The 27,690-nt window shown below is 38.9% G+C and overlaps 1 protein-coding gene across 1 annotated transcript in view; it reads right to left on the bottom strand.

Annotated features, from left to right (window-relative positions):
• lcor (ligand dependent nuclear receptor corepressor) overlaps positions 1 to 27,690 on the bottom strand; it is a 93,170-nt gene that overhangs the window by 43,435 nt on the left and 22,045 nt on the right. Inside the window, exon 2 of the mRNA XM_084932182.1 lies at positions 5,707 to 5,772. Coding sequence (XP_084788308.1) covers positions 5,707 to 5,772 — 66 coding nt within the window. The remainder of the gene's footprint in view (positions 1 to 5,706; positions 5,773 to 27,690) is intronic.

Below are 27,690 nucleotides of genomic sequence, written 5' to 3'. Positions count from 1 at the left end.
TATGATTAAATGATGATTGATTTAGATGATGTCAGCAGCAGAAATACATTTTTACCAACATAGCACCTTCTGAGCTGAGGACACTGGCTACAGCTGAGCTGTTGCCATGGTATTACACCTCCATTTAAAACCATATATATATATATAGAAGGAAAAAGGAGGGACGAGTCAGCTCCACAGAGAGACAGAACAATATCAGAACATCCTGTGAACATGAAGTGTGTGCCAATTCAAAACTTCCCATCTCCAAAATGACACCTTTTCAGCAACTAAGCAGACACGCTGACTCTCAGGTGAAAGTGTTTCACAAAGTGTTACGCCGTGAGAATTTATTCCTTAAACTGTGAAAATCTGATAAATGTAAGGTGTATGATGTTCATTTTAACATCACACAGGGATGCCTGCAGTTCTGCTGTGATATATCTGTAGCATAAACTGCTTTGCTTTAATGCATTTGTTTCCATATGTATAGGAATGCCCTCGGTCTCATCAAACAACTCGATATTTCTTGTTCTTGATTCATTTGGGGTTTTTTTCTTCTCGCGTCACTATTACCCAGTCATTTCAAGACATAAAGCAGTAAAATCTCTGTTTTTATGTAATTTTCTTTATTGTACAGTATTGTCCTTATAGAAAGAAAAAAACCTTCATCTTTTGCAGTTTTAGAAAAATAGCAGGATTGAACCGCCTGATTTATTTAGGTCCAAATGAAGAGCAACATTTAAAAAGAAAAACAAATCAAAAAACAGTAGAATATTAAAAAAATATGTTGATGCTCATCTTTACTGCTGCATTCATCACATGCAGAAATGTAAATATATACAGTCCACTCTGACGTAATAAAGAAACCATTTGTACATGACCTGAAGCCATGTTCAGCAATTCTACCCTGTCCCGTCTTGTTACTGTGATGACCCCTCCCCACTCTGTTTGTTCGTGTTTCTGTGTGGGAGGAGGGCAGAGTAGCAGAGGTGGGTCCATAGGGGAGCCACACCTGGCACCGCTCCAGTGACTGCTTTATCAGAAGGCCGGGTTTGCACAATCCATCTCTCTTCTCCATTTGTTGGGTTTATGGCTTGCATGCATTTCCACTCGTCCTTGCACTCTTTACACTGCTGATACAGATAATCTACATTTTATTCACAGTAAGGTCAATTTGATTAAAGGAATCGTATTTATTTCAATTTCCTTCTTTGTGTCGACTGTGAGCTGGCATACGTGCTGGGATTAGATGTTTCTGCAACAAGCTAATATCGGCAACTGTGTCCATCCATGCCTTTAACTTTCTATCTTTTTTTTTTTCTTTTTCCTTGTTTGCCATTTATGAGCATGAAAAGAATAATAAAAGAAAAAAAGGAAAATCTTTATATTTATATGGATATTTAGAGGATACCTTTGTTCTGAACAAGGAATTTAATAATCCCAAACATGAAAAACAATAATATTTGAGCTATAAATGTGAATATATTATTAACTTGTATTTTTTCACATTTATAGTTTGACAATAACTGAAAAACAAAGCAGGGGCGCACATATAAAAAGAGCACAATCTACAAAATAATAGCAAATAAGGCATGAAAACAGAGCACACGAGGGCAGGCGGGCAATGGCAAGTATTCCAGGAGTTTTTGTTTGTTTCTTTGTGCCATACCATGACCTTCCATTACTTTGTAAGATTAGAAAATCAATAATCCAATTTGTTTGAGTTGTATAATCCCTTACAGTGAACATCAAGTCTGCAATCAGTTTTGTAAAAGCTATATTATTTGTTTTGAGGCGACGCAAAGCACTCCCTTTGCACTTGATGCCTCGGTGTAATCGATTACAAAGAAAGTTTAAAAATGGATTTTCACGCTGCGCTGTACTGAACAAGACAAAAGGCTGCCAAAAATGAAATATCTGAAGATGAAAATATAACCAATAGGATTTGGAGTTAAAGAGTAACTAAATCCCAACCGCTGCTTTTCTGTCCCCTCTGGCTAACAGTTTAATCTGTTTCACCTCGCGATCACACCCTACAGCAGAGTAAGACACACAAGTAAGATCCGGTCAGGAGGAACACCAGCATGCTTCTTTAAGAAGAACCTGTCCAAATCCTATAAATAGGGTCTGCTAGTTTTCCCCTTTTTAAAGTGTGTGTGCAGATATGTGCCTGAACTCTCCAGCTTCCCATCATTTTCCTGCGAGACGTGCAGACGATTCAGTTACTACTCTCTCGGTTTCTTTGTGCGTCTCTGTCTCCGGGGCGGGAATGAAAAAGGTCAAAGGTGAGCTGTGCTTGAACCCCGTGGTTGTGCCACTTACAGTATCCCTGGGAATGCGCCAATTAAGCTCCAATCCCACAGCTAGCTTAACCCCCACCCCACCCTAACAGTATTCAAGGTATTTGTGAGTGTGTGCAAGTAGTAAACACAAAGGCGATACTGGCACAGTTTAGAGGAAGCTTTCAGTGTGTGTGTGTGTGTGTGTGTGTGTGTGTGTGTGTGTGTGTGTGTGTGTGTGTGTGTGTGTGTGTGTGTGTGTGTGTGTGTGTGTGTGTGTGTGTGTGTGGGGCCCTGCTCAGCTCTCGGCTTGTTTACATGCACATAATCAGCTCAGCATACCTGCAGCAGCAGCAGCAGCCTGCTTTCGTAAACGTGAAAACTAAGAAAACGCAGGTTTGTTTGAGATTAAGAGATACACGGTTTCCAAGCTACCGCAGATGTGATTTCTCTGTAATGTACATCTATGCTGTTTAACGTGAGCTTGTATATCTTTGCATATCTTAGTGTATGCCCCTCAGCACCCTGCATAATTATGTTTATATGTTTGGTTTTGTGCACAAGATTACAGCGAACCACTGACCAAAAAACAGGAAAAAAACATGGAAGCTATCGGCAACTATTGCAATCATCAGACTTCAGCTTCACTTGCTCTGAATCACGTAGCAGCGCCTTCTTTCTTAAACAGACCTTTAACATTTCTGACATTTTGATCGCAGGCTGAGAAAGTTTTCTGCGCCCACAGGACTCAAATCAGTAAATATATAACTCTAAACTGAGAGCTGGCTGACTTCAGCTTTAGACAGAAAGTCTGGGAAACACAAAGGAGGGTGAGGGCCCTTTGAGGGAAAAGAATTCATGAGACAGCATTTTGTTTGGGGTTTTTTTTCCTCTTCAAGTCACAAAGATTAACTTTTGCTAGGCGTTTGTGTTTTTATGTGAGGGAGGCTTCACTGCTGCCTCATGTGCCAGCTTTACTTGGGAGACAATGTATATATGTGTGTATGTCTGCGCACGAGTGTAACGCATGATTGAAAATGACATGCCCGAAATATTCTAAAAATGCTTTAAGTTGGTGGGGGATGGGTCACATGACACCAGAACGCCATGTTGACCTTGTTTTTTCTGAGAGTGCATGTGAGAGGGTGAGCCGGGCAGCCTTCCTTCGCTTTAGTCACGTGATATTTATGAGAACATGTAACAATTGGGTTTTGCTGATGTAAAAACTCATTTTGTAGTTCCCATAAGTACTGTGAGTGTTGTGCATGGGGGAAGAGCCACAAATGATAGAATACCTGAATGCAAACACACCATCTGTGTTTATGGCATCCTGAGTTTGAGAATGTGAATGAAAGCAGTCATCACACAGACAATGCTGTGCAACCACAAATATACTTCATAAATTTACATATGCACTGTGGGGTTCACCAGTTTGGATGACAGACTGGGGAACCAGCATATGATTGAGTGCTGGAAAATGCGTACACTGTGATTGTTTAACGCTTCTTCCACTAAAGCAGGGGTGTCAAACTCCAGCTTTTAGATGTGTCCTTGATCCATCACAGCTGATTTAAATGGCTAAATTACCTCCTCAACATGTCTTGAAGTTCTCCAGAAGCCTGTTAATGAACTAATCATTTGATTCAGGTCTGTTGACCCAGGGTGATATCTAAAACCTGCAGGACACCGGCCTTCGAGGCCTGGAGTTCAACACCTGTGCACTAAAGGCTGTACACTCAAGGCAGGTCTGAAGGAAAAAGGTGGTCAAACGTAGTGCTAGTAAAGTATACCTAATAAAATGGCATTTAATTCTTTGTGGCATAGATTCGACAAGGTGCCGGAAAGATTCCTCAGATGTTTTGGTCCACCTTGACTTGACAGCATGACACAGATCTGCAGATCTATTGGCTGCACATCCGTGATGCAAATATCCAATATTACCACATCCCAAAGGGGCTGTACTGTAGTTCTGATCATTCAAGTAACTGGTTTTAGATTATGTGAACTATGTGACATGGTGCATTATTATTATAAGCAGACATCAGGACATAAAGGGACAGACATGGTGAGAAATACATTCATGTAGACTGTGGCCTTTAAATGATGCTCAGCTGGTAGTAATACATGTGAATAAAAAAAATCAACATACATAAGAGATAAAGACAATGGCTCTGCTGTAACTTGGGCTATATTTATATGCAAAGTGATCACTCAGGGAAAAAGCAACAGAAGATGCTGCGCTGCTCTCTGGAACTCTCTGAGGCCTTGCTAATCACTCACCAAATAAGCACAGCAAAGAGGGAGGGCTGTTCTTGTGTCTGTAGTTTTTCTACTCTCCTTTTTTTTGATGGATTTATTTGGGAAAAAGAGATTCTGCCGAAGGGATATGAAAAAATAGCTAAATCTTCTAACAAAATTTGAAGAGGCGAATATTTGAATATTCTACAACTAAAAGAATCTAAGATGACAGAAGAAAAATCACATAAAGGTTCAAGTAAAGGTCAAAAGACCTGGCATGTTGGATTTTATGAAAAAGAGGAATGACTGCATACACCATAATATTATTTTAATATTTTAATACAGATGTGCAGATCCACATTCAAGTCAGCAGGTAACATGAAGACACATCTGCAGGGTGGTGCTGATCTGTGACATCAGCTGTGTGATTCAGACCGAGCCCTGTTTCTGCTGCTCGTGCTCTCACCGTGAATGCAGTCGTAGCAGATGCATTTAAGGCACTATTTTTTTGCACTGTATTTAGCCGTTTACCAGCTCCTCTAGCATCAGACCATTAGAGAGCAGTGAGAGCCTCATTACCAGAGAAACCATCAAGCTCAGCTGGTCCAGGCTGCCAGTTTTTGTCCTTCTCCAGCTCTGTTTAGTGACATCTGGCCTGCATAAATTAAAGGCTATTGTATGAATTAATCATATTGTTTTGTATTCTAAATGCTTTCTGCAGCAGCGTCACTTCTGTAGGCAATAAATGTTTTAAAGACAGATCAATGGGGAGATGCTGTGTCGCTCATTGTCATGTCAGTATATATTTATTGAAGGTCCACAGTGTTTCTCGCGCTGAATAACACTAAGCTAAATTGAGAGCTGAGCTCCTGCTGTATGCACATGTCTATTGTTTTTTTTAAAAAACAGAAATATGTAAAAGCTCTCCAGAGCACAAGATGAAAATGACTTTAGTCCTTCCAAACAACATTGTCACTGATAAAAAAGATTTATTTTATTTTTCTCTCAATAAATATCCATTTTGTTGTTTTGTTTATTTAATTTTATTAAAGTTCCCATTTTTCCCCTCACAGTTTCATCACGTGTGTGTTACGTCAGCTGCCAAAGACTTGGTAGGACAGACTGCCATTTGCGTTGCTAACTATGGTCGGTGCGTTTGTATACAGTTGTATTTGCAAATGCTGATTTGTTTGTTTTGCATGTTTACCTTGGAAAAGGGTGATGTCTTTGACTAGTCCCGGCCCAAACAAGCCTTCCAAGATGCTTTCAAAGCCTGTGAAAGACAGACAAGATGTGACGTTAATGCCAGCTGACACAGTTCCTATCGAAACAACAAATGGCAGCGACCAAAAATACAGCTGCGTGGAATAAAACAATCGTTCTTTTAAAGAGGAAATGTGATGACAACGTGCTTTTCTCCTGGGATAGATTTCTGCTGATGCACAAAAGAAAGAAAAAGCGATATAATAATAAATGTGGGAAAAAAAACTATTTAAATGAAAATATAAACATTTAGCAATATATTATTTTATGTGTGCACACAAATATGAAAATATATTGGTATTCGCACACACACAGAATGATGTTAGAGCACAAAAACAAAGGCCTTTCGGTCACACAAAGAGTTAAATATCTACAAAGATAAGGCTCAGTGAGCACTTATTACATATACACACACACAATAAAAAGAAAAGACACACACACACACACACACACACACGCTTTCTTTCTAGCTCTTAAAGCAAATGAGCGATTTACCTCTAATACACCAAGCTAATGTCACTCACTTTTTATTAACTGTAAATACCCCTGATGTGGTGTTGCCAAGCAACAGCACACAAAAAAACCCATAAATACGTATTGTAATTTTCAACCTGACCACCCCCCACCACCACCTCCACCTTTCTTCTCTCTTTCCTCCCCCCAACCCATCCTCCACTAAATGGAAACAGAGGCAGACGGAGAGAAACGGAGACAAAGACATATGTGTGTTTAAATGTGTGTGCATTTTGAGCAGGGGATGGAAGGGTTGGAGGGGTGCGTGCAGGAGACGCTGCACGCACTCACACACGAACACAGTTCAAGTGTGGCCACTTCGCTCGGTGCTGAAGATGACAGTCTGAGGCCATGCTTCTTTACTCGCAGGAATAGCAGAGACTGAAAAACCAGAGCCTGCATGGAAATGTATTTCTGTTATAAAATCATTACAGTCAGCAGCAACACTTCAGCTCCCACAGCACCAACACTATAAGCAACCAATATAGGAAAGAGGTCAAAGATTCAAGGATTGCAGCTGCATTTTATAGGTTTCAATCCAATGTGGAAGAAACGCAGTTGGAATGAATCTGGATTGATTTTGCACTTATTTTTGTTTTGCCGTAATTAATACACGACACGAGACAGCTGGTTTTCAACTTCTAGACTCGTGTATCTGAGCACACTGGTTTCAAACTGTGACCGCAACAAGTCAGCTTTAATCTGACGGTGTATCTATCAAACACTGTATTTATTTCCAGATGCTTTTCAAGTCCCTTTTTTTCCATTTTCACCATGAAAATTTGACTTTATACGCTTGGTTTTAAAACAATGAGCACATTACTGATTATGCGCTTAGACGTGCAGGAACACCCACACGGTAAGTCACACTGAAAAAAGTGTGTGAAATGGTGTGTGTTTGTGAAAGAGATACAGAAAGAAATCCCTCATTATCTGTCCCTTACTCTCCAGGCTTGTGTTGGCCTACAGCCAGATACAAATGAACTTGTGCCTATGTTTTAATTTCCAGAAACATCTGCCATGTGGTGACACAACAACACATACAGAAATATTACTCAAGACGTTTGTCTGGCAAAATCCAGCTCAGGTTGAGTTTAAAATTAAATAACATGATAACTACTGCAACAACTCCAGCATCATCTATTTAACAGGCCATCCCTTATCGATAAATACACAGCTACTTTATATAATCTATATAGATTACAGCACTAGATTAGAAACAATTCATGTAGCATCAAACCAAATGTGGTCAATTTTTAAGTTAATATTTTTAATTAAGTTAATATTTTATAGTTGCTATCCACATGGATGGTATTGATTAAACCTATTGTGATGGGCACTTTTTTATATTTTGCAAAACATGTTGTATGAAAACACATCCACCTACCCAGCTTACCACACACACCCGCACATCACAGTTCCCTTAAACCTGCACATGCAAAATTCATGCAACCAACAAAGACGGCTTTGATAACAAAAAAACAGAAGCTTCAAAGAATTTTCAAAAGCTTCAATTTTTTTCTCCTTCCTCTCCAGCTGGCAATGTGCGCAGAAACACAGCTCTCCTTTCAAGCTGGGGGGATATAATTAGGGTTGCAGCGCTGCATGAGAAATCAGCGCTGAAAGTCAAAATTACTGAGCTGCTGCTCTATTTGGCCCATAAGATGGTGAGTGTTTAAAAGGTACAGTCTTCTCCAACAGAAGCCCGGGTAAAGTAGAAGATGACTCCCCCAAAGGCCAAAGCCATGATTGGACACATGAGATTGGGGATGCGATTGGACAAAATGAGATTAGGGGCTGTGATTGGCTAGATGAGATAACTGTGACAAAGTCTCTTGGGCCACTGGCAAAAAGCTCCAGAAATGTAGGTCAGTTAGTGAACACACACACTGCTGGTCCAAAAGCAGTCACACATGACTTAGTAGAAAGAGACCGCACGCACGCACACACACACACACACACACACACACACACACACACACACACACACACACACACACACACACACACACACACACACACACACACACACACACTATGGCATCCGGGACTGTGTCATTGTGTTATGCAAAAATACATGTGAATGTAAACTCTCTTCCTCTTTCTCTCGCACACAAATCTTTAAAATCTCCACTGTTCCACTTCATTTCACTTCACACAGTACAGCAGCACAGCTGAGAGGAGCATGACCAAAACTGAGGCACATACACAAAAATGCACACATGCACAGAATCAGCAGACATCAAGCTGAACGGTGTGCATTTCGGTGCACATGACGAGCAATTGTGGCAAATATGTGAACAAATGACCGATGCAGTGAATCACGGTGAAGCTGCTGCACATGCAGGGTATAACACACGCAGCACTTTAACGATAAAGAAGAAGTGGATGATGTAGACATACATGCTCGGCAACTTTACACTAGGAGACATTATTTTTTTAATTAAAGCTTTGGCATTTTATGGTATGTTTACGAGTTAATGAAAGCGGACAGAAAATGTGATAACCCCACACTCTATATAATAGATGGATGTAGCCACATAATGCCTGCCACCATTTTGGTATCTTGGAGCTAAAAGCTGCCATATTTAGACTAGAAGATGCTAATCAACTAATGCTAGCAAGCTTCGTTAGCTGCAAGTTATTATGAAGGCTGGAAACTCTGTAGAGACCAAAGCTTTTGTTCGTAACAGACAGACTTTCTCAAGGCTGAAAGGAGGCTCACTTTGGGTTATTAGATGAACTGCAGTTTTGGCATTCATTCACTGATGTTTCTGCTTGGCGTTAACCAGATTTGGACCTTTTTTAAAAAAACAAAATTGTGGAGATATCTCTTAGGAAAACACCATCAACATCAGATCAGTAAAAGTCTGCCTCTCGGTGCTCTCACAACGCTGCTTTGTATTTGTCAAGAGCAATGAAGCAACTAAAAAATTCACTCAGGGTGTGCTTGTCAAATCAAAGCACACCCAAACGTGTAAAGAAACAACATCTCTCAAATTTCCAACAGCCAAAAGAAAAAAAATGAACATGACCCTGAAGGAAGTAGTGCAATCAATCTGAGCAGGAAGCAGAGAGGGGAGCAAACAGGGATTCGGTTAAGCAGCACAGAGGAACCAACGCTTGACTTTCTTGTGACCACTGGATGCACGCTATATATAGTTCTGTATGAACATTAATAATTCATTGTGACCAAAGCCTTTAGAATAAGGCCCCTTGCCTGGTCCTGATCAAATCAATACCTAATTAACCCTAACAGCAGTAAGGAGTTAAGGAAGTGCAGGTATGTGGTCTCCTAGAACTGTTTATAGCTGAAAGCCTGGCTGTAATAGAGAGGGTTAGGGAGGAGGAGAGATGGATATGGTTTAATAACAAAAGGGGAAACATGAATAATATCACACAGTTTCAGACAATCTTTCCAGGAGACATTAATTGTGGTGTTGTAGGGTTGACATTTACAAAAGTGGGCGAAGAAGTTACAAAAAAATGGTCCTCGTAGAAATCCTTAATCCAAGTCGAATAAATCCAGGGTCATGAAAATGAGACAATACATGGGAGTGCAAACTGCAGGGAATAACTGAGCATCATTTACTACTCCTAACACTCTAATAAGCTAGGGTTTCAATTTCTTTACAGTTTTCTTTATCCCTGCAAGGCCATTACATCCAAACCTTAACCCTATAAAATCAGAATATGTCCTTTTCCCCTTAAATCTTAGCAAGAACAAGAACAAGGAAAATAATCTTTCTAACTGACACATATTCTAAACCATTTCAGTTGTTTTGACTTGGACCTTCAGTATTTAACCCTTTAAAACCTGCAACATGAAATAACTGCCAGAAATCTTTAATTATTTGATAATGGAGTGTTTGTTGAACCTTTAGGCAAAATATATAAAAGATATATTATTTTTAATCTGCATATATGAGTTTTAATTTGTATCACATTTACAATTTAGTCATTAAAAATCTATCATGCAATTTATATCATTTTTTGAGGGTAAAAGAGAAGTCTCAAAAACTCATAAAAACGCATGTATTAAATACGCTTGGCTTTAATTGTTGGCCCCTAAATACATATCCAACACTCTTTGATGATAACCTGTTGACACCTGTAAAATAAACGTACAGAAGTCGATCTGTGAGAATTATTCTGACGAGGCCGTCTTCAGTCACGCTGATCCTCTGTGGAACAAGCTGCTTGCTGATTCAAAGTCCATGACAACTGTTACTCTCAAAAACATCCATATTCTCCCACACCTGTAGCTAATCGCTGTGTGTGTGCGCGTGCGTGCGTGTGCGTGTGTGTGTCGCTGTATGCAGACACGTACTGCATTTCTTTGTGGCTTTTATTGTCGTGTAACATGTTTGACGTATTCTGCTTTATTAATTCAGATTTCACTCACGCCTATTTTTATGTTGCCTCATATTTGTTTATTTTTCTGTTTACGCCTATATTTTCAATTTTTTTGTTTTCCACTGTAAATCAGTCTTACTTTACAGATAATAAAAGGTGATATATAAATACAATTTCTATTCCACATATAGCTGATGGAAATGCAAAGTGTTATTAAAAACAACATGAAGTGTGGCTAACCCAGTACTCTCTGAGACGCACCAAACACCGGGCACTTTTCTCTATTTGTTATAAACAGCCAGCATTATTTCAGACCTCTAAGGCAAGAAACAGAAGTGACTACCATTAGTAGTAAAAGAAAATCCTGAATTACACATGAGGTGGTAAATACATTACAGAGGGTTACCTATGAAATCAGGGCCCACAGTGGCCATTACAGCCACAAACTGTCAGTTTAAAGTGTTGTTCAAGGTCCTAAGAAGCAAGTTTAAGTAAAGCAGTAACTACTACACAGAGCTGTTACAATCATCTTTTTTAGTTCAGAAAAACCTGAGTATTAGTTAGTGGACAAGACAGCTAGCCAGAACGCAACCTTCCACATTGGGCGGATGGTGATTGGCATGCCTATTTCAGTTAGATATTATTATTTTGTTAAAAAATAAAGTTGCAATAATGATTACAAAAATGTCTTGAAAACAATGAAAAAAAGCTTTGTCTGATCAGTGCAGTGCAGCAGAGCTCTGGTGTTTATGATCTCTGCCCTCTTGAATATAGCTGTTCTAAATAGCAGCAGCAATTTAAACAGAGACTGGTGTTTAACGGTAAAAATAACATCATTCTCTGTGACATTATTCTCTGTCATTCTTTGCACTTTGACCCTGATTAAAACATATCATCTGCCAGCGATAATGTGAGGACGCATGGATTTGGAATGACACAGGAGCATCACATTATAAGTTAACGAGCAGAAGCTCTGAATTTACTGCAAGAATAACCCGTTGTTCCAGATTTATCACCTATGTGAGGGTGGCCATTTTTCACACACCACCCCAAATGATTCAAAACATCAAATCCGAGATTTTAGACATTTATTATTTCAATTTTCAGTTGATTTTACACATTTGCTTTCTGTTTCAGATTAGAGGCACTAGGATAAGTTCACTAGCAAGTCTAAAATAAAAAGGTCAAACGTACAGCCAGATTATTACAAGTAACTAAGCACTAATTCTACACTTACATTTATCAGGAAGCAACAACCACAGCTTGAAAGGGATTTGTTCTTGTTCTATTCTATACTGAACGCACAGTTTTCTAATATACTACAGCTTGATAAGCCAAAACAAAATAAAGAGAGGCTGAAAAATAAAACAAAACAAAAATTAGCAATAAAAAAAGAAGAGTGTCGTTGCTGCTGTGCAGTCAAATATACTGTAAAAGTATTTTATTTTGAAATTAAACTGGTGGCCACAAGAATAATTAAAATATATAGGAGGTATTAGGATTTAGCTGTAAGTAATAAGTATGAAAACTTTCCTGCTAATAAATTAAGTTTGTATAGTTTTTTATGAACTGCATTTTGCTACTGTTGGTGTTTTTCTTTGTGCGCTCATATAAAATGTACAGTTTTGGCCTTGGTAGCTATTGAAATTTAAAAGAAAATAAAAGCTTTTCTGTCTTTTGTTTTTTAATATGAGCCTCACAGCAATGTCGCCCCTAGGATCAGCTGTCTACTTTGACTAGATGATGCCTGAATGACTGCTCCAAAGAAATACATTTCTGTTTGACCTTGCCACAGAGTCTAAATGAAGACTGAGCATCTGATTTCAAGGCTGCAGATGACACACAAGTAAGAAAGGATGCTTTAATGAGGCACTATATTATAGTTTTCCTCTCTAACAAAAAGAAAAAAAGTCACCTTGGGATTAATATCACTGTCACCAGCACGGCTGTGCAGCTGCTTTAGCATGCTCAGACTGTTTAGTGTGTTTGATTACATATGCAGAGGATGACGTTTTGTAAATTGAAAGCAAACCTTTATGAGGATGTAGAAATGTTAATGTAGGATTAGTGGTAGTTAGAACCAGGTCACTGTTCACTTACTGAAGGGGCTTCACTGTATATGCTCAGTCTTACAAAAATAGTCTTACTTTTTTGTATTCCAGGATTTAAAAACCATTAGTATGCAAATTCTGCAATATCTGATTTTTTTTTTTAAAAAGTCATTGAGCATGGCAAAATCTTTTACAAATATGGTGTCAAAGGGTGAAGAAAATATAAGATCAACGAGTCATAAGAATCTGAAGATTTTTAAAAGAAATCATTTTAGATCATAAACTCATGGTTTTAAAAAAAGACCAGCGCTGGATTGCTGTTCACAAATTAAACATTCTTGCAAAGTGAGAAGTCTTTTGAAACACGGAAAATCTAATGACAAAAAGAACTGTGAGACAAAACATCACAGCAGAGGGGGAAAAACATGAAATCCTTTCTTCTCTGCAGGAGAACTAATTTCAGCGGAACAACTGAAGCATTTAGTGCTTCTCTGATCGAGAACAAATACAAATATAAAAGCGTGTTTACTAAGAGTCACAACCACCGCCGGCACGTTGTATGTATATGCATATACATGCAGCGTGTGCATGCATGTTTGCGCATGTGTGGGTGTGTGTGCAGGAGACTGAAGACGAGTATGAATAAAGCTAATATGAGCAACGACTGGCCAAAGGCGTGGTCAAACAGAGTGTCAAACAAACTGTTAGAGAAAACAAGGAAGAACGCAGCCTAAACATAGTGTGCCGATTCAATCTGACGGCTTCTCAGCAAACTAAATCCCTAATCTCATCTCATCTCATTTCTCTGAAGTATCCGGTGATGAGCTGAAAGGAGGCTGATGTGCGCTGGCAGCTATTTCTGTGACTAACACACCAGAAGTACTACACACGTACACACGCTTGTTAACGCAGCAGGAACGCTACAAAAGCAACTTAAGTCCGCTGGTGTCTCATAAGAAGGTGACTCAACACAACAGTGTACTGTACCACAACATGAACCATACTTTGGCTTCGGTGCTTTGACTGTATCCTCTGAATGTGCCCACAGCTTTGGGAAAGAAAGGAGAACAAAAACTAGGTCGAGCTCTCGGATTGGTTGACAAATCACCCCCTGCCGCAAAACAACAAACGACCGAACAAGAGCAGTAAAATTAGTCTCCTCCCCTAATGCACAGACAAATATGCCGAGTGCATATGCACAGCTGACTCTGAACATGCAAATGATTGGTCAAGGCAAATTTGGCTCCCTGTCTCCCCACGATGCAGTGGGGCAGGCTTGGGCTCAGATGGGTGTGGTGAGGCTGCTCCAAATCTGTGCTCCCTTTTTTGTTCTCTTTGCTCATTTCTGCCGCTGAGCGAACGTCTCAGTGGGAGGAAAGAAAAATTCCAATTACTTCTCTAACTATCTAATTATTTCATTATGTGGTGGTGAGCAGGAAGGAGGATGAAGATGTCTCTCTGTGTTTCCTTTCATCTTCAGCTGATGACACCTGAAACTATTACCTCTGTGCCCAGTCCCTCTGCTATGGTTTCTAGTCACGCTGTTAAGTATTTATAGCCACTTTTGTCATCTTCAGTTTTCTTGACCTCCAACACAAACATTCAACACTTCTTGAATTTTAGCTCTTCTGGCTTTGCATGTGTGCCCTGAGAGTGTGAAAAAAGTGAGAAGAAAGGGAAGTGCAGGCGTATGATGCCACATATGAAAGTGCTAACAAGAAGCTAATTGAAAACAATTAAAGAAGAAATGGGGAATTTATGGACTATGTAAGGCAGGGCCTCTTGGGGGCAAGCAGATAGTGGTGATTACTGATGTATTAAAGAATGGGACTGGTACTGTGTGTTTTCTTTTGTTTTCTGCCAATTACTTTGTCTGCTAGCGTGATAAACTGTGGAGGGTGTGAAGGAGCAGAAGATGAGTGGACTCTGAGGAAAGACAGAGTCGACTGATGCCGAACAGGAAGGTGTGACTTTTTAATATGTCTGATCATTTACATTTTAGAATTTGAACAATTAACACCACTATTATATATCTTAGATTTAATCCCTAGAGAAACATACCCCGTGAGCAAGAGCCTGGCAACAGTGGGAAAGAAATAGTCTTAACAGAAACCTCCAGCCATGGACTTTGCTCCTGAAGTCTTTTAGTTTATCTGTTTGCAACCGCTTTGTGCCATCTTCTTTCTCAAAGAAAACATCTTACTAACAGCAGCCCTGCCAGCTCTTTGTACAGTCTTTTTGTAATTCGAATGTTATGAACTTTAGCATTTAAAATGCTAACTGAGGCCTGACTGTGAGATGCAGACTCATTGCACTGACCTTGGGGTGAATTTGAGGTGTCCATTTCTGGTGAGACCATCAGCTGATCATTTGATGAGCAGTAAGGAGATTCTTAATTTTTCATAAGACTTTATAAAATCCTTTCAAAGTTTTCTTTTCCACGTGATTGTAGTCAGTGCATTCACACTTGGCCAGTTTGACTCTATGGAAAACTACAGAATCAGATTGAATACATATACTTCATCTTCTTGCTAAATCAAATGCTGCTGTTTTTACTCACAAGCTCAAAATCTATTAGTTGTCCCTGGTACAAGATTGAAACCTAGTGGGAACACGGCCTTTCAGTCTTTGACACCAAGGCTCTGGAACAGCTTACCACTCCAGCTCCGTTTAGCAGACTCTCCTTTAAAAGAAACATTTTCAAACTTGTTTATGTATTTTTATTCTGTGAAGTCAGTGAAGTGCAGTCATTTGAAAATCTATTGCCATCTTATTTGTTTGAGAAGTAAACTGACTTTTTAAGCTGAAGTACTCCCAAAGAAACAAACTTCTCTTCACAACTTTTTGGATTTAGAGGCTCATACTTTTCATCACTGCTTTGTCTTCTTAATATGTTCTCATGTCCTTGCAATGTGAAGCACTTTGTGAAGAAAAAAACACCTCAAAGCACTAAATGATTAAATGTTATAGACGTGACTAGATGAAGTGTAAAATAGGTCAATGTCTCAGTTCGCTTCACCGTGGTCTCTGGTAATGCTTCTGCACAAGAACAACACACTGACACATGAACTGTGTCAATACACAGCCAAAAGCTTAAATAATGATGAAAACCTTCACCACATTCTGCTGGATCCTTCTTTCAGCTTTCTTTAAAGAAAGTCATTTAATTCCTATTAATTTCTGAAGTACTTTAAGACCTTTGATCGACTCTGCTGACACTACAAACGTGCAATCCTTCTCTCCTTCCCAATGAAAAGGACAAGAGTTTCTCATTTCTATGGCCAATTCCATGTTCCTCTTCATATAACTGTATCTTTCATTACAGTACAAGGTCGCATAAAAGAATAGGTGGGGGGCTAACGGAAAATGAATGTCACAGAGTGGCTACAATAAAAAAAAATAAAAATAAATGAAATGCAGCTAGTTTTGTGATGCATGGAGAGATGGGTAACAGTTTTCTTGCTTATCAACCTCTCTCAGAGCAATTATTTACAGCAGAAATGAAAAGAATCTAATTTGTTAGCTTGCAGCTGGTTGGGGAAAAGAATGACGAAGAAACAAGAATGTTTCCAACTGTTACTGAGACAGAGACCTTGCCTTTAAAGGTCATCTCAAAGCCCCCAAACAAGTGCTCAAAATAATTTCCAAATGACAGCTATTAGTAATCAGCTGGAAACAGAAGAGAGCGACGGTGGTGGTGGGATGTGACCTTTCCTCGGCTGCAGACAGGAGAGATGGGGCTGGATGGTCTCGGGGGCTAGTCCCAGGTGAGATGAGTGGCACACCTGTAGCCTGGAGTAATCACTCCCTCTATATCAGTGATGTGCCGAGGCCCAGAAGGAAGGCAGGAACAGAAGCGAAGATCTCAGCAGAGGAAGACGCCGGCACGGAAAAGAAGACCGCAAAGCTAAATAAGACAGCTCAGTGAGTGTTTTGCATGCTGTGGAGGGTGTGAAGGAGGAGAAGATGAGTGGACTCAGGAAAAACAGAGTCGACTGATGCCGAACAGGAAGGTGTGACTTTTTAATATTTCTGATCATTTACATTTTAGAATTTGAACAATTAACACCACTATTATATATCTATGCAAAACTTCCTAAAAAACGAATTTCATATGATACGACCTTTACTGTCACCAGATCTGAATCCAACCTACTGGGAGATTTTGGGACCCCGTTAGTTTGCTCTTCACTCTCAACATAAAAGGAGCAAATGAAAAAATCTGAATGGCATTTTTTGGAAGACTGGTGTTTCTGGGATTTGATGATCTAAATGATATTTTTCCCCCTTCCAGGACAGCAAAGCATAACAGCTGAAAACAAAAAAGCAACAACAACAGCACAAATGAGCCATTCAACCAAATGAGAAACAGAGACTTGAAAAATCAATGCTAAGAGGCACTGAAGCTACTAAGGCTGCAAGTAGGGGCCCAATTCCTCCCAAAGACCCTTTATATTGGTCTATTCCTATATTCTATCACCTCTCTGAAATAGAGCAGGACCAGTATTTCTAAAGGTTAGTTTTCGCCCGTTATCTGCAGCCTTTTCTTTCTCCAATATGCGTGTATAACAGTGTCTATGCAGGAATAAAAGACTACATGTTTGTTCCTATTTACATGTATAAAAGTGTACACTGTGAAGACCTTTATACTTGTGTATTTTAAAAGGGGCTTTATATATGCTATATGACATTATTATCAAAAGCTACTGTTATTAACTTCATTTTTAAGATCAACATTTTGTGATTTAAAAATACAGAATTCCTCGACATTTGTTTGAGAGGGGCTGCTTGTTTAGGCTTTGGCCGACTGCTTGGATCAGTCTAGTTGTTTTCATTGGGTTGGGAAATTGCCCTCTGATGGACAAACCATCCAATACTAGACGTAAATTGGCTGTTTCTTCGTTACTTTGTTCATTTTCATTTATGGGCCATAAGAAATGTATAAAACTAAAATCAGCCTATTTATGAGTCGAGCCCCATTTTGAAGATATACGTTGGTATTCAGTAACTGTCTTGAGCTGGACTTTCTTTTCCATCGCAAAGAAAAAAAACAAACAAACAAAAAACAAGAACTTGTACAAAGAAATAAAGTTGACTAATTATTTCCCCCCATGAGCTGGAGACCAGCCTCAACCAACAGCAACCGAAAATAATTATACCTTTGGTAATTTGGCTTAATTGGTGACATTTACTGCTTGGTGTATAATTTTTTATATGGGTCAGCACAGTCCAGTGAACAGTGATGTAGAGAGGACCTATTAGCTAAAACCTTTTCAAGACAGGGACATTTCCTCTATTTTTATTTGATTTACTGTTTTTTAAAACCTGATTGGTCCAACCAAAGGACAACATACTTGCTTACTTTATAATTAATGCCAACCATGGAAGGTTTAATTTCATCTTCTTTGTGATTTTTCTTCTTTTTAGCTATTAAAAAAGATGCAAAGGGAATTTCCTTGCAGATGTGATTTGCAGAGATTTGATATGACGTGCTTTACATGTGTGTCAGTTTGTCTATAAATGAAAGGATGCGAGCAAGCAGCTGACTGACAGCTCTGATAAAATGGTGCTTTATTATCACTATGTGGCCTTTAAAGTGCAGGAAAAATGATGTGTTCCTACTTTTCTTTTTGCACCATCCTGTTAATTGGCGAAGCACCAAGTTGGTGTCGCTATTCATGTTGACTCTTCATGCTTTGGATCAGGTTGGATTACCCTCAACTCAAATCTTTGGAACAAACAAAACTAAAATTTAATCTAAAACTAAGCATGAAAACAAATATCGCTGGTGCTTCTAACAAGCACGTGTTTTAATGTCTTATACCGTATGCATCAGTTTCACAGAGATATGCTGGCACTAATGCTCTGGGAGTAGGTCACAGAAGGGTTTTTAGCCTAAGAGCAGATGAGACGATGGTTTCAGGCAGCTTGGCAGACGGTCCGTAAGCTTTGTTTGAGAAGTGTTTGTTCTGGCACGTGGCAAAGTTTCAGCACTGAAAGCAGCACTGTGGGAAAGTTCTGTCGCTGTGGCACACGAGTCAACAATCACATGCTGTGCCTCCTCGTTAGCATCAAAGAGCTGTGAAACTGAGGTCTTTGTCTGCTTCATTATCTCCTTGTACGAAGCCTCTGAGCCCAATCTTCCACTGGTAATTACTATCAAGTTCTTTGCAAAGGGAGGTGGTGATTTGATGTTTTTTTTTCTTCCAGAGAGAAAAGCGTAATAGCTCAGCTGTGTAACAAAAAATAATAATAATTTTTAAAAAAAGAAACAGCACAAATGAGTCGTTCTACCAAATGAGAAACATCCGGCCTCAAATGGAAAGCAAACAAGGGTGACATCTAATCTTGTTAGCTGTGCTGTAGTTGGCCATGTGTGCTGCTGTGTCCTGCAGCATTCATAACTTCAGCCTCATTATGACATCTGTCACCAGCTTCTCACAGATGAGACACTTTTTGGGGCTAGCAGGACCAGCAGAACAAACATAATCACCTACAGGTTCACTGGTTTGAGCTTCTCAGGAGTGCTTTTGTTCAAAGCTACCAGTAATGAAAGTGGAAACAGATAAATTAGAAGAGAAAGCACCAAAAACAAGCTTACTTAAATCTGGACAATCTTCTCATCTGTTCATTGTTGTGTCAAACTGAGCTGACTCTTAAGAGCATCATCAGTGTGACAGTGCTGGCTCTTTAGCTATGACCCCGAGAGTTAACAGCAGTTTTTATCCTGAAATAGTCAGCAGTGCCTAAGCCTGAAGAAACAGAACCAAGAGCCCGTGTCCCATTTTTTTTGCACTGGGAAGTCATCCCCCAGGGTTGGCCTGGCAGCGGCAAGTTCCACTGTAAGATCCTGCCGTGTCTGAGGGGAAATATTTGTGAAGCTTCCCACTGTGAGCTGCTCACAGAGCACTGAAAAGGCAGGAGCTTTTTAGGCTACACCAACCCCATCTTTCTTAGCTTCCCACCCATCCTGTCAGATTTGCCTGCAACTTCACCCACTTTCTGGATCTAAAAGCAGTAGCCATGCTAGAGGTGCTGGCCAAGGATATAAATGTAAAGATGTTGTTGTTCCACAAATCTTAAATCTTAAAACTCCTCATAAAAAACGTCATTTGAAGAGAAAAAAAAAGAAAATCACATTTTTCTCGAAATTTAGTAAATGCCATCAATGTTTGAAAACATTCCAGAACCCAAAAATATTGAGTTTAGTGTTCCACAAGATTTCGTTTTTTCAGTACATGCATCACTCACCTTTTCTTCCTCATAAACATTCTTCCGAGGGAGCTGGAAAAGTTCATCTTTTTGAGTCTTCCCACTCAGATTTTCCTCGGAATTTCAAATCAGCAATGCAGAACATATTCTGGTCACAAGTCTTCCACGCTCACGCTATACGCCAGTAACTAATCCAATACCCAGAATGGACACAGGCAAATTCATTTTCACCACATGCTACAGTCCCAGGATATGTTGTCATGGATTTTTATGTTTCCAAAGTAACATAAAGTCTCCTCCACTGGTGAAAACAAAACAAACACAGAGCAGGTTTCTACAAAGCCAAATAAAAGGCAACATGTACCATGTCATATGAACAGGTTGCACTAAGCTCTAAAGCCTACACACCTTTTTCTCATTACACAACGATCCAGTGGTTTCAGAACCAGTAATAGACGGAAAGGGACATTCTCCTTTAATGCTGGGCAGTGCACAGGTTAAACAACTGATCTCATTTTTCAGTAAATACTTTAAAAAAAATCAGAGAAAAAATTTGAGTTTCGTTTTAAAACATTCATGAAAACCTCATAATTTTAACCGACGTTCACTGTACTGTAACTGTGACACAGACTCACTCACGCAGAGATCTCTAATGAGATTCGGTGACTCACTGTACCATGGCACGCAACAGAGTAAAGAAGCTCCACTTCAACGCACAAGCATGCCACACACGAGCACACACGCGCTCAAATGGGTACACAAGCTGCGTTAAATACTATTTGTTTTGATTTCTCTCTTTTTTTGTGCAGCAAAAGGATGTTAAATAATCTCATCTGGTTCCCACTTGACCCGCATTTCACTTGAATTAAAACTCATTCTGACCTGAGGCAGGACGATCGGGTGGGGGTGGGGGGGGTGAAAGAGAGAAAGGGAGAAAGACGGGCAGATTTGGAGTGACATCATGCTTAGTGAACAGCTGAGCTACTGGAGAGCAGAAAATCCCATTTGTGCAGGCAGCACCTCAGCCACCGAACACACCGAGGGGGCTTTTCAGCCCTGACCCTCCCCCCTCTCCACCTTCGTTATCCAAACACAGCAGTAGAGGGGCGGGTTAGATATATTTATTTATTTTAAAAGCTGTTAATACTAGTGATTAAAGCCAGAGGCAAGGTTTGAGGTTCCTTACTAAGCACCAAATCAATGTGTGGATTTTTCTTTTTAAGGCAGAGCGTAGATGAGGGGACAGATGCGGGGAGCAGCTGTCATCATGTTTAATCTCTGCTGAATGCAACTTAGTGCTGGTGTCCTCCTAAACATGTTGAATAATTTTATATAACATTTGTTCTACGTCATACATTGTTGAGGATGAAACAAAGCCCCCAGAAAAGGCAGCATCAAACCCACTTTGGTTTCACAGATCCTGAACACTCAGCTTGACTTCAAGCTGCTCTTGCTGCCCGGAAAGTTTCATTGAGATCTGGTAGAAAACTATTACAGTGTGGAGCCCCTGTGGGGTCTTTTAATCAAATAAGTTACTCCACTTATTTATTTATTTTTGTGCTTCTGCGGGTACATCAGAATGGGTAAGGGTATTATTGTTACTGCACTTTAAATGGTGTGATTATTGAACAGTGGTGCTAAAGAGCATCTGCACAATTTATCAGCGGGCTGATATTTTTAGCTGATGTCAGCTATTGATTGGTATCAGCATTAATAACGGATGATAGATGAAAATTTAAAAAGTGTAGAGAAGAGACGAGACGGGAGGAACTGAGGAGTTGGAACGTCACAAGCACAACTACCAGCTGATCCGGGATGAGTTGGGTGGATTAGAAACGAGTAAATAAAAAACTACACATAACAAACGCCATAGAAATGTGTCTCTGTTCTTATACTGGTTGGGTTCTATTAAAAACAAACAAAAAAAACTATAGTGGTAAAGCGCAGTGTAAACAGCACAAACCTGTTTATACCTCATATTAATGGGCGGCTTGAATTATTCACTCCCAATTGGACAAAGCATCTTTGGAGCGTTCACTCCTTCCAGGGAATGCTCGGACCTGTCTGACTGCTGAGACCAGAAGCTGTCTGAAAACTGTGCCCAAGGCTACACTGACGGAAAGCTTAAACTGACATGCTTTCTGCCAATGAAAAACAAAATATGCGTTTATCATTCCCCTGCACCAGGTCAGGTACCCGCAGCAATAATTACTCATTCTTTCCAATAACTGTTTTTTCCCCAGCAGTGTTTATTATACAAAATCTTCTTTTGTACCAGCTTCTGTGTTTTAGTAAAGCTAAAGCCTTTTTTTCTCCCTATACACGTTTTTTTTCAGTAAAAAAGATTACATTCTTCTGGCTTTTGTCCTCTCAAAACTCAAAAGAAACAAGACAAGGATGTGATCAAAAATAGAAGTATCTGTCGTTGCTGCTGATGTGTGGTGCTTTTGTTCACCTAGTCTTTTAACAGTACAGACAACATGACAAAATCTACTGTACAATGCATGCCTAGACTTGTATGCACACACTGCTGCTAAACGTAGTGAAGTATAACAAGATCCACTTATTTAACTACAATACAAGGGAGTAACATACCAATTATTTTTCAGCTTTGGATTACTAACACAAAGTATAATCAACAAATAAATGATGGTGTATTATCAGTGGCTACAATTAAACTTTATTGATCCCTGGCAGTATTGGCACCATATAATTTAATTTTAATGCATTTAATTTAGTCGTACCTTTACTAGTTCATGCATTAAAGAAGACTTTTCTCATGTTTTCTCATATTGCAATTGTGCACACTGGTCTAGAACATGACCAAAGTTTCAAATAATGAATTCAGTATAGGTGTATAAATATATATATATAAGTATGAGCATATAAGCAAGTAGTCCAAATGCTCATTTTCAGACAGTTTTGTGAACTCCGTATGATGCTGGTGAGAGAGGATGTTCCTAATATGGTCATCTCAGGCACATAGCTCCAGCTGTGAGCACTAAGTTCCAAGGCCCTGTATGAAAAGAGGATTATTTTGAACTTTGTGTTATGCAAAACTACTCTAGCAGAATCCAAATCTAAAAACTCAGAGCTGAAAAAGAACATATTGGGTGTCCTATAGAGCCAAATCATTTTACGTTTTTTAAATCTTATCTTTATCTATGCACTTATATTTAAACAAAAGGATAATATTTAACACGTGAACTTTTGAAAGGACTGTATAAATAAAGCTGTATAATCTGAGATCTTCTTATTTCTTTAGCCTTTGCTTGCTTTTGCAATCACCATTTTCAGAAGTGAAAAACACCAAAAAGTGTTTTTCACTTAATTTCTTATAGTGAAGGAAACTCGCCAAAATAAAAGCTAGGGAAACAAAAAGTCCTTACAGTTTGTTTTGGTAACACAGCGGGGTATCAACAGTCCTTAAAGCCAAACAGAGCGGTGAATCTTAATGAGTGAACCCACCCTTCCTGTGTGTGCGTCATTGTTTAACACTACTACAGTGCCCCATCGCCTATTGTATTGTCTTACTGTGTAGTGTGTGGCCAGCGTTTGCCTGCTGAGCCATCGGGATGCCTCGTTTCTGTTTTCTCTACTCTTTCTTTATTTAAAAAGAGAAAAAAATCCACAGCCCAAGAAACCTTTTTTTTTTTCAAATTTCCCGTGGCTTTAAAACATTTTTGCCCCACTTTCTGCTGGGTTTGACTAAATTTCTTTAGGCAGCCCCAACCCCTGCCCTCTCCTCTTGACCCACTGGGGCACGTGGGTAAATTCCTTATGAGATTTAAAGATTGAATGAGAGAAAAGAAATCGAGAGGGCCACACATACACACGCTCTAACACGGGGCTTATGTGATCACTGGAGTGTTATTTTTGTTGACTATGTGTGAGTCTTACACAGACAATAAAACTGAGGGGGATGGATTGAACGCGACCTTCAGCTGGAGACAGCAAAGGCCCCAAAACATGGACAATAACTCAAGTGGAGAAAAACATGTTCTCGTTTCTTTTTCCTTCGATTTACTCATATTTTCTATTCTTCTTTATAATTAGTTTACTGTCTGTGTCCCTCACCTTTTTATTCCAATTCATTCCATTACATTTTTTTAAGCTGGTTTTGTTCTCATTTTCTATTTCCAGTCTGGTTTAATCTCGCTTCATTTAAAAAAAAAAAGAATTCATCTTCTCTTGCACAATTTCATCTTTATTTCAATTTATTTATTTTCTTTCGTTGCATCCCTCCTGCTTCCTGTTCAGTTTCTTGACAACCTTCAACCTAAATAAACCTTTATTCATTTTTAGCCCTCACTTCAGACGTCCACACCTTTTGCCGTAAGTTTTAATCCCTCACTTAAAGGTTTTACTCATTTTATTCCCTCATTATTTCTTCGCTCTCTCCAATAAAACAGTTGTTCGTGTTTCTCCTGTCCTTCATTATTCATGTTGTAGAGTCCCTGGTTCTTCTATCTGCCATGAGAGACTAGACAAGACATTCTGCCTCCAACAATACACCTACTTAGCTCACACAAAGGCCACGCACACACAGGGGGTGAGAATCTGAGAGCTGAGAGGGATGAGCAGGGTGCAGAGCTTCTTTAAGTAACAAAAAATAAATAAATGAGACTGATAACAATTTCTTTTCATCCTTAATGTAATCATAATATTTGCTCAATAAAATGTCTGAACCAGTGATCCAAAATTCAGTTCAGTACAAAATCCACAAGACTGACAAACTAAAACTAAGAAGTGGGAACGTGCAGTTTTCTCCCAGACACTGCTTTTAGCTTTAATATTCGTCATTTATTTGAAGTTCTTTAACTTTTGCCTTCTTTCTCTGCTATGCTTGACACTTTTATTCTCCTCCACATATTTTTTAATCAAATTAAAAATAATTTTTTTATAACAGAACAGCTCATCTCAAGCTCTCAATGTAGGTGTTTAACATTTGCTTTGCGCAAAAACAATGAATGAATTACAATATATATTACAAAAATGAACAAATTTAGGCCATAAAATGTTTGACAACTAAAACAACGCTGACTGAAATTTTGTAGAGTGAGAATGTTATTGATTACTTATAAAGCGCCTCGTGGGGATTCCCAAAGACAGAGAAAGAGGCTCTATGTTTTATGAGCACCACGAGATCGTCTGGCTGAGGCCTCTTGTTCCTGTTAGCTGACCAAAGATGAGATGTGATCGTGTCTTTGTTGTCTCTGACAGTGTGGACGAATCGCTCCACAGGATGATTTTTTTTTCCTTTGTTAAGTTTTCTTAAAATACATTCTTAAAGTTTTGGTTTATATTTCACTTCATTCTGTTTCACATTACAATTTCTATTGTTAAAGTATAAGATTGTAATTTTGAAAACCTGCACAGATGCGAACCATGTATGGCAATAATTAATATTACTACTTTTACTACGAATAATAATGAACTATGTAATTGCTTAAGCTCTAAAAAAATAATGTTAACAAAGAATGATAACACAGCTCAAAGTAATATAAGAACATTTGTAAACATAAATAAAATTTTAACAAAGGCATTCATTTGTGGTGAAGAGATAGAGGAAGCTCAGGTAGAGTAAAGATGACCTTGTGAAAATTCTGTTAAAAGCCACTCTTTATACCTACACTGTCACAACATAAATGTCAGGATATTTTCTTCAGTCTTAAGCGCCGTCTTGCTCGTCTCCTCTGGGTGACAGAATAAACTGCTGCTGAAATACCAACGTGGAACGGCTACTTATGGTGGAAACCTATGGCGTAATAGTCTATGAGCTCAGAGTCCATGGAGTCCGAGCTTCTAGTCACACAATCGGCTGCATGTTTCACATTCACAGTTTAATAAGGTAAGTGCGAATTCAATTATTTCATTACATATTTGCGAAAAGAAGCCTTCTTTCTTTAATAAGACACAAAGGATCTGGCGGAGCAGCAGCGATCCTCCATGAGCCTAGAGGGAACGAGACACAGAGAGAGAGAAAAGCTGCCCGCTGCGAGGTCTCCTCCCCCGCTCGCCATAAACACACAGTGGAGCCTTTTACTGGGGGCTCATGCTGACTGGCTGATTGACTATCTCTATTTTTATGTGCCTCTATTGACGGACCGGGATAAGAGCGGAACTCACAGAAGCCATTATGGAGTTAAATCTTAAAAACTTGCCCAACCTACAAAGAGGCTGATTAATGCAGTCATCCATGTCCCACTAAGCTAACGCTACGTAAAAGATGCCCTTCCACCCAAAAAGCTGAAAAGACGAGTTCAGACATTTGCCAGCTACAAGTCTAAGCAGCACATGCCCTTGACTTTGATTTCAAAATAAAAACAAACCAGGTATTTCTCTTTTAAAAACAAACCCACCTGAACAAGAGATTAGATTAATATTTCTAACATAAACAGCCACATGATCAGCTACATGACTATAATTGTGTATAATTGCAGATGGAGGGGAAAAAAGCCCTATTTTTATGTATTAAAAAATAAACAATTGTTTACAATTTTAGCAAAAATTGAGCACTTTAAGCATTAAAATCATTTCATGTTTTAAAGAGAAAACAAAACTTGAAGCTGTGCCACACAGAATAAAGTTGTTGCACATGCTACGAGCAAAAACCCTTTTTATCAGACGAAGGTAAAATAACCAGTGATTCACATGAATTCAATATTAATTAGAGCATAATTGCTCTAATTGTAATAAACAGAGCAAAGTCCTTAACAGAATTCAGATCCACTTAAATTAATCATTTTGTGAGATTCTGTAATCCAGACTCACAGATTATATCTTGGACTTAAAAAAAAAAAGAACTTTGCTGGCTTTAAATAATTTCTAACATTTTTATACTTGCGTTTTTGTGTATTCTATAATTTTCAAAGATCGATACATTAAAAATACACCACAGTTGCCCAGCTTAACATTTACATTTACAAACCCTCTTTTCTGCCCCCCCCCCCAATTTTGTTAAAATTATCTTTTTTTTTTTCATTTTATTTGATTTTTTTTAACCTAATGCAATGTCTACAACAGTATTACAATCTTAAATAATGAAATCTTAAAATAAACGTCATTATATAATCCCTTGTATAGTTTTTTTAATGCCAAAAAGAGAAGAAACAAAACATGGAGTTCTGCAGTTATCTGTTGATTTTCTGATGGTGACTGAGTCTCTCACATGAAAAGAAAATAAACTGAGTTCTGGAGTTCTTGGATGTAACTCTATATGCAGTAATGTTTTTTGACACATAAAGGTTTCATAACTTAAGTGGAAATAAATTAATCAGATTAGAAAGTCTGAGATAATCACATATGAAACAGTAGTTTATTACTGAGTCGTTACAGCTCACAGGCCGCAGTGATTCAATAGACAGAATCAGATCTCCGACTCTGGCTTTATGTACACTCTTTGCGCAACTCTAAATCTTATTTAAGGTCTTTATGTATTTAAGTAGCGATGTTAAGCTTGCCTGAACAAGAATGTATGCAGGTGAAGAGAACATGAAACATTAAAGGAAAACAAAAAAACATTTTTATAGTAAGATTTCATATTGAAAACGACATCATCATCTCATTGATAGAAATTCTGCCCCCGACCCTGTTTGGTGTTGGTCGGAACAACATCATGCAGGTGCTGTTTCATGTTCACAGTTACTGTTTAGCTTTTTAAAAGCCAAACACTGGACTTGTGCATGAACACATAAACACTAGGAGGAAATAAAACCACTATGCTGCGCACAGATCTAACAAAGAGCTCCTCGTTTGTACGGAAATCGTCCTTGACTTTAACGCAGCGCCGAGGT

This window comes from Perissodus microlepis, chromosome 6, assembly GCF_051167445.1.
Source record: "Perissodus microlepis isolate ML-2025 ecotype Zambia chromosome 6, ASM5116744v1, whole genome shotgun sequence".
Taxonomy (NCBI): Eukaryota; Metazoa; Chordata; class Actinopteri; order Cichliformes; family Cichlidae; genus Perissodus; species Perissodus microlepis.
Note: the sequence above shows the minus strand (reverse complement) of the source record. Positions and strands in the feature narration are given on the sequence as shown.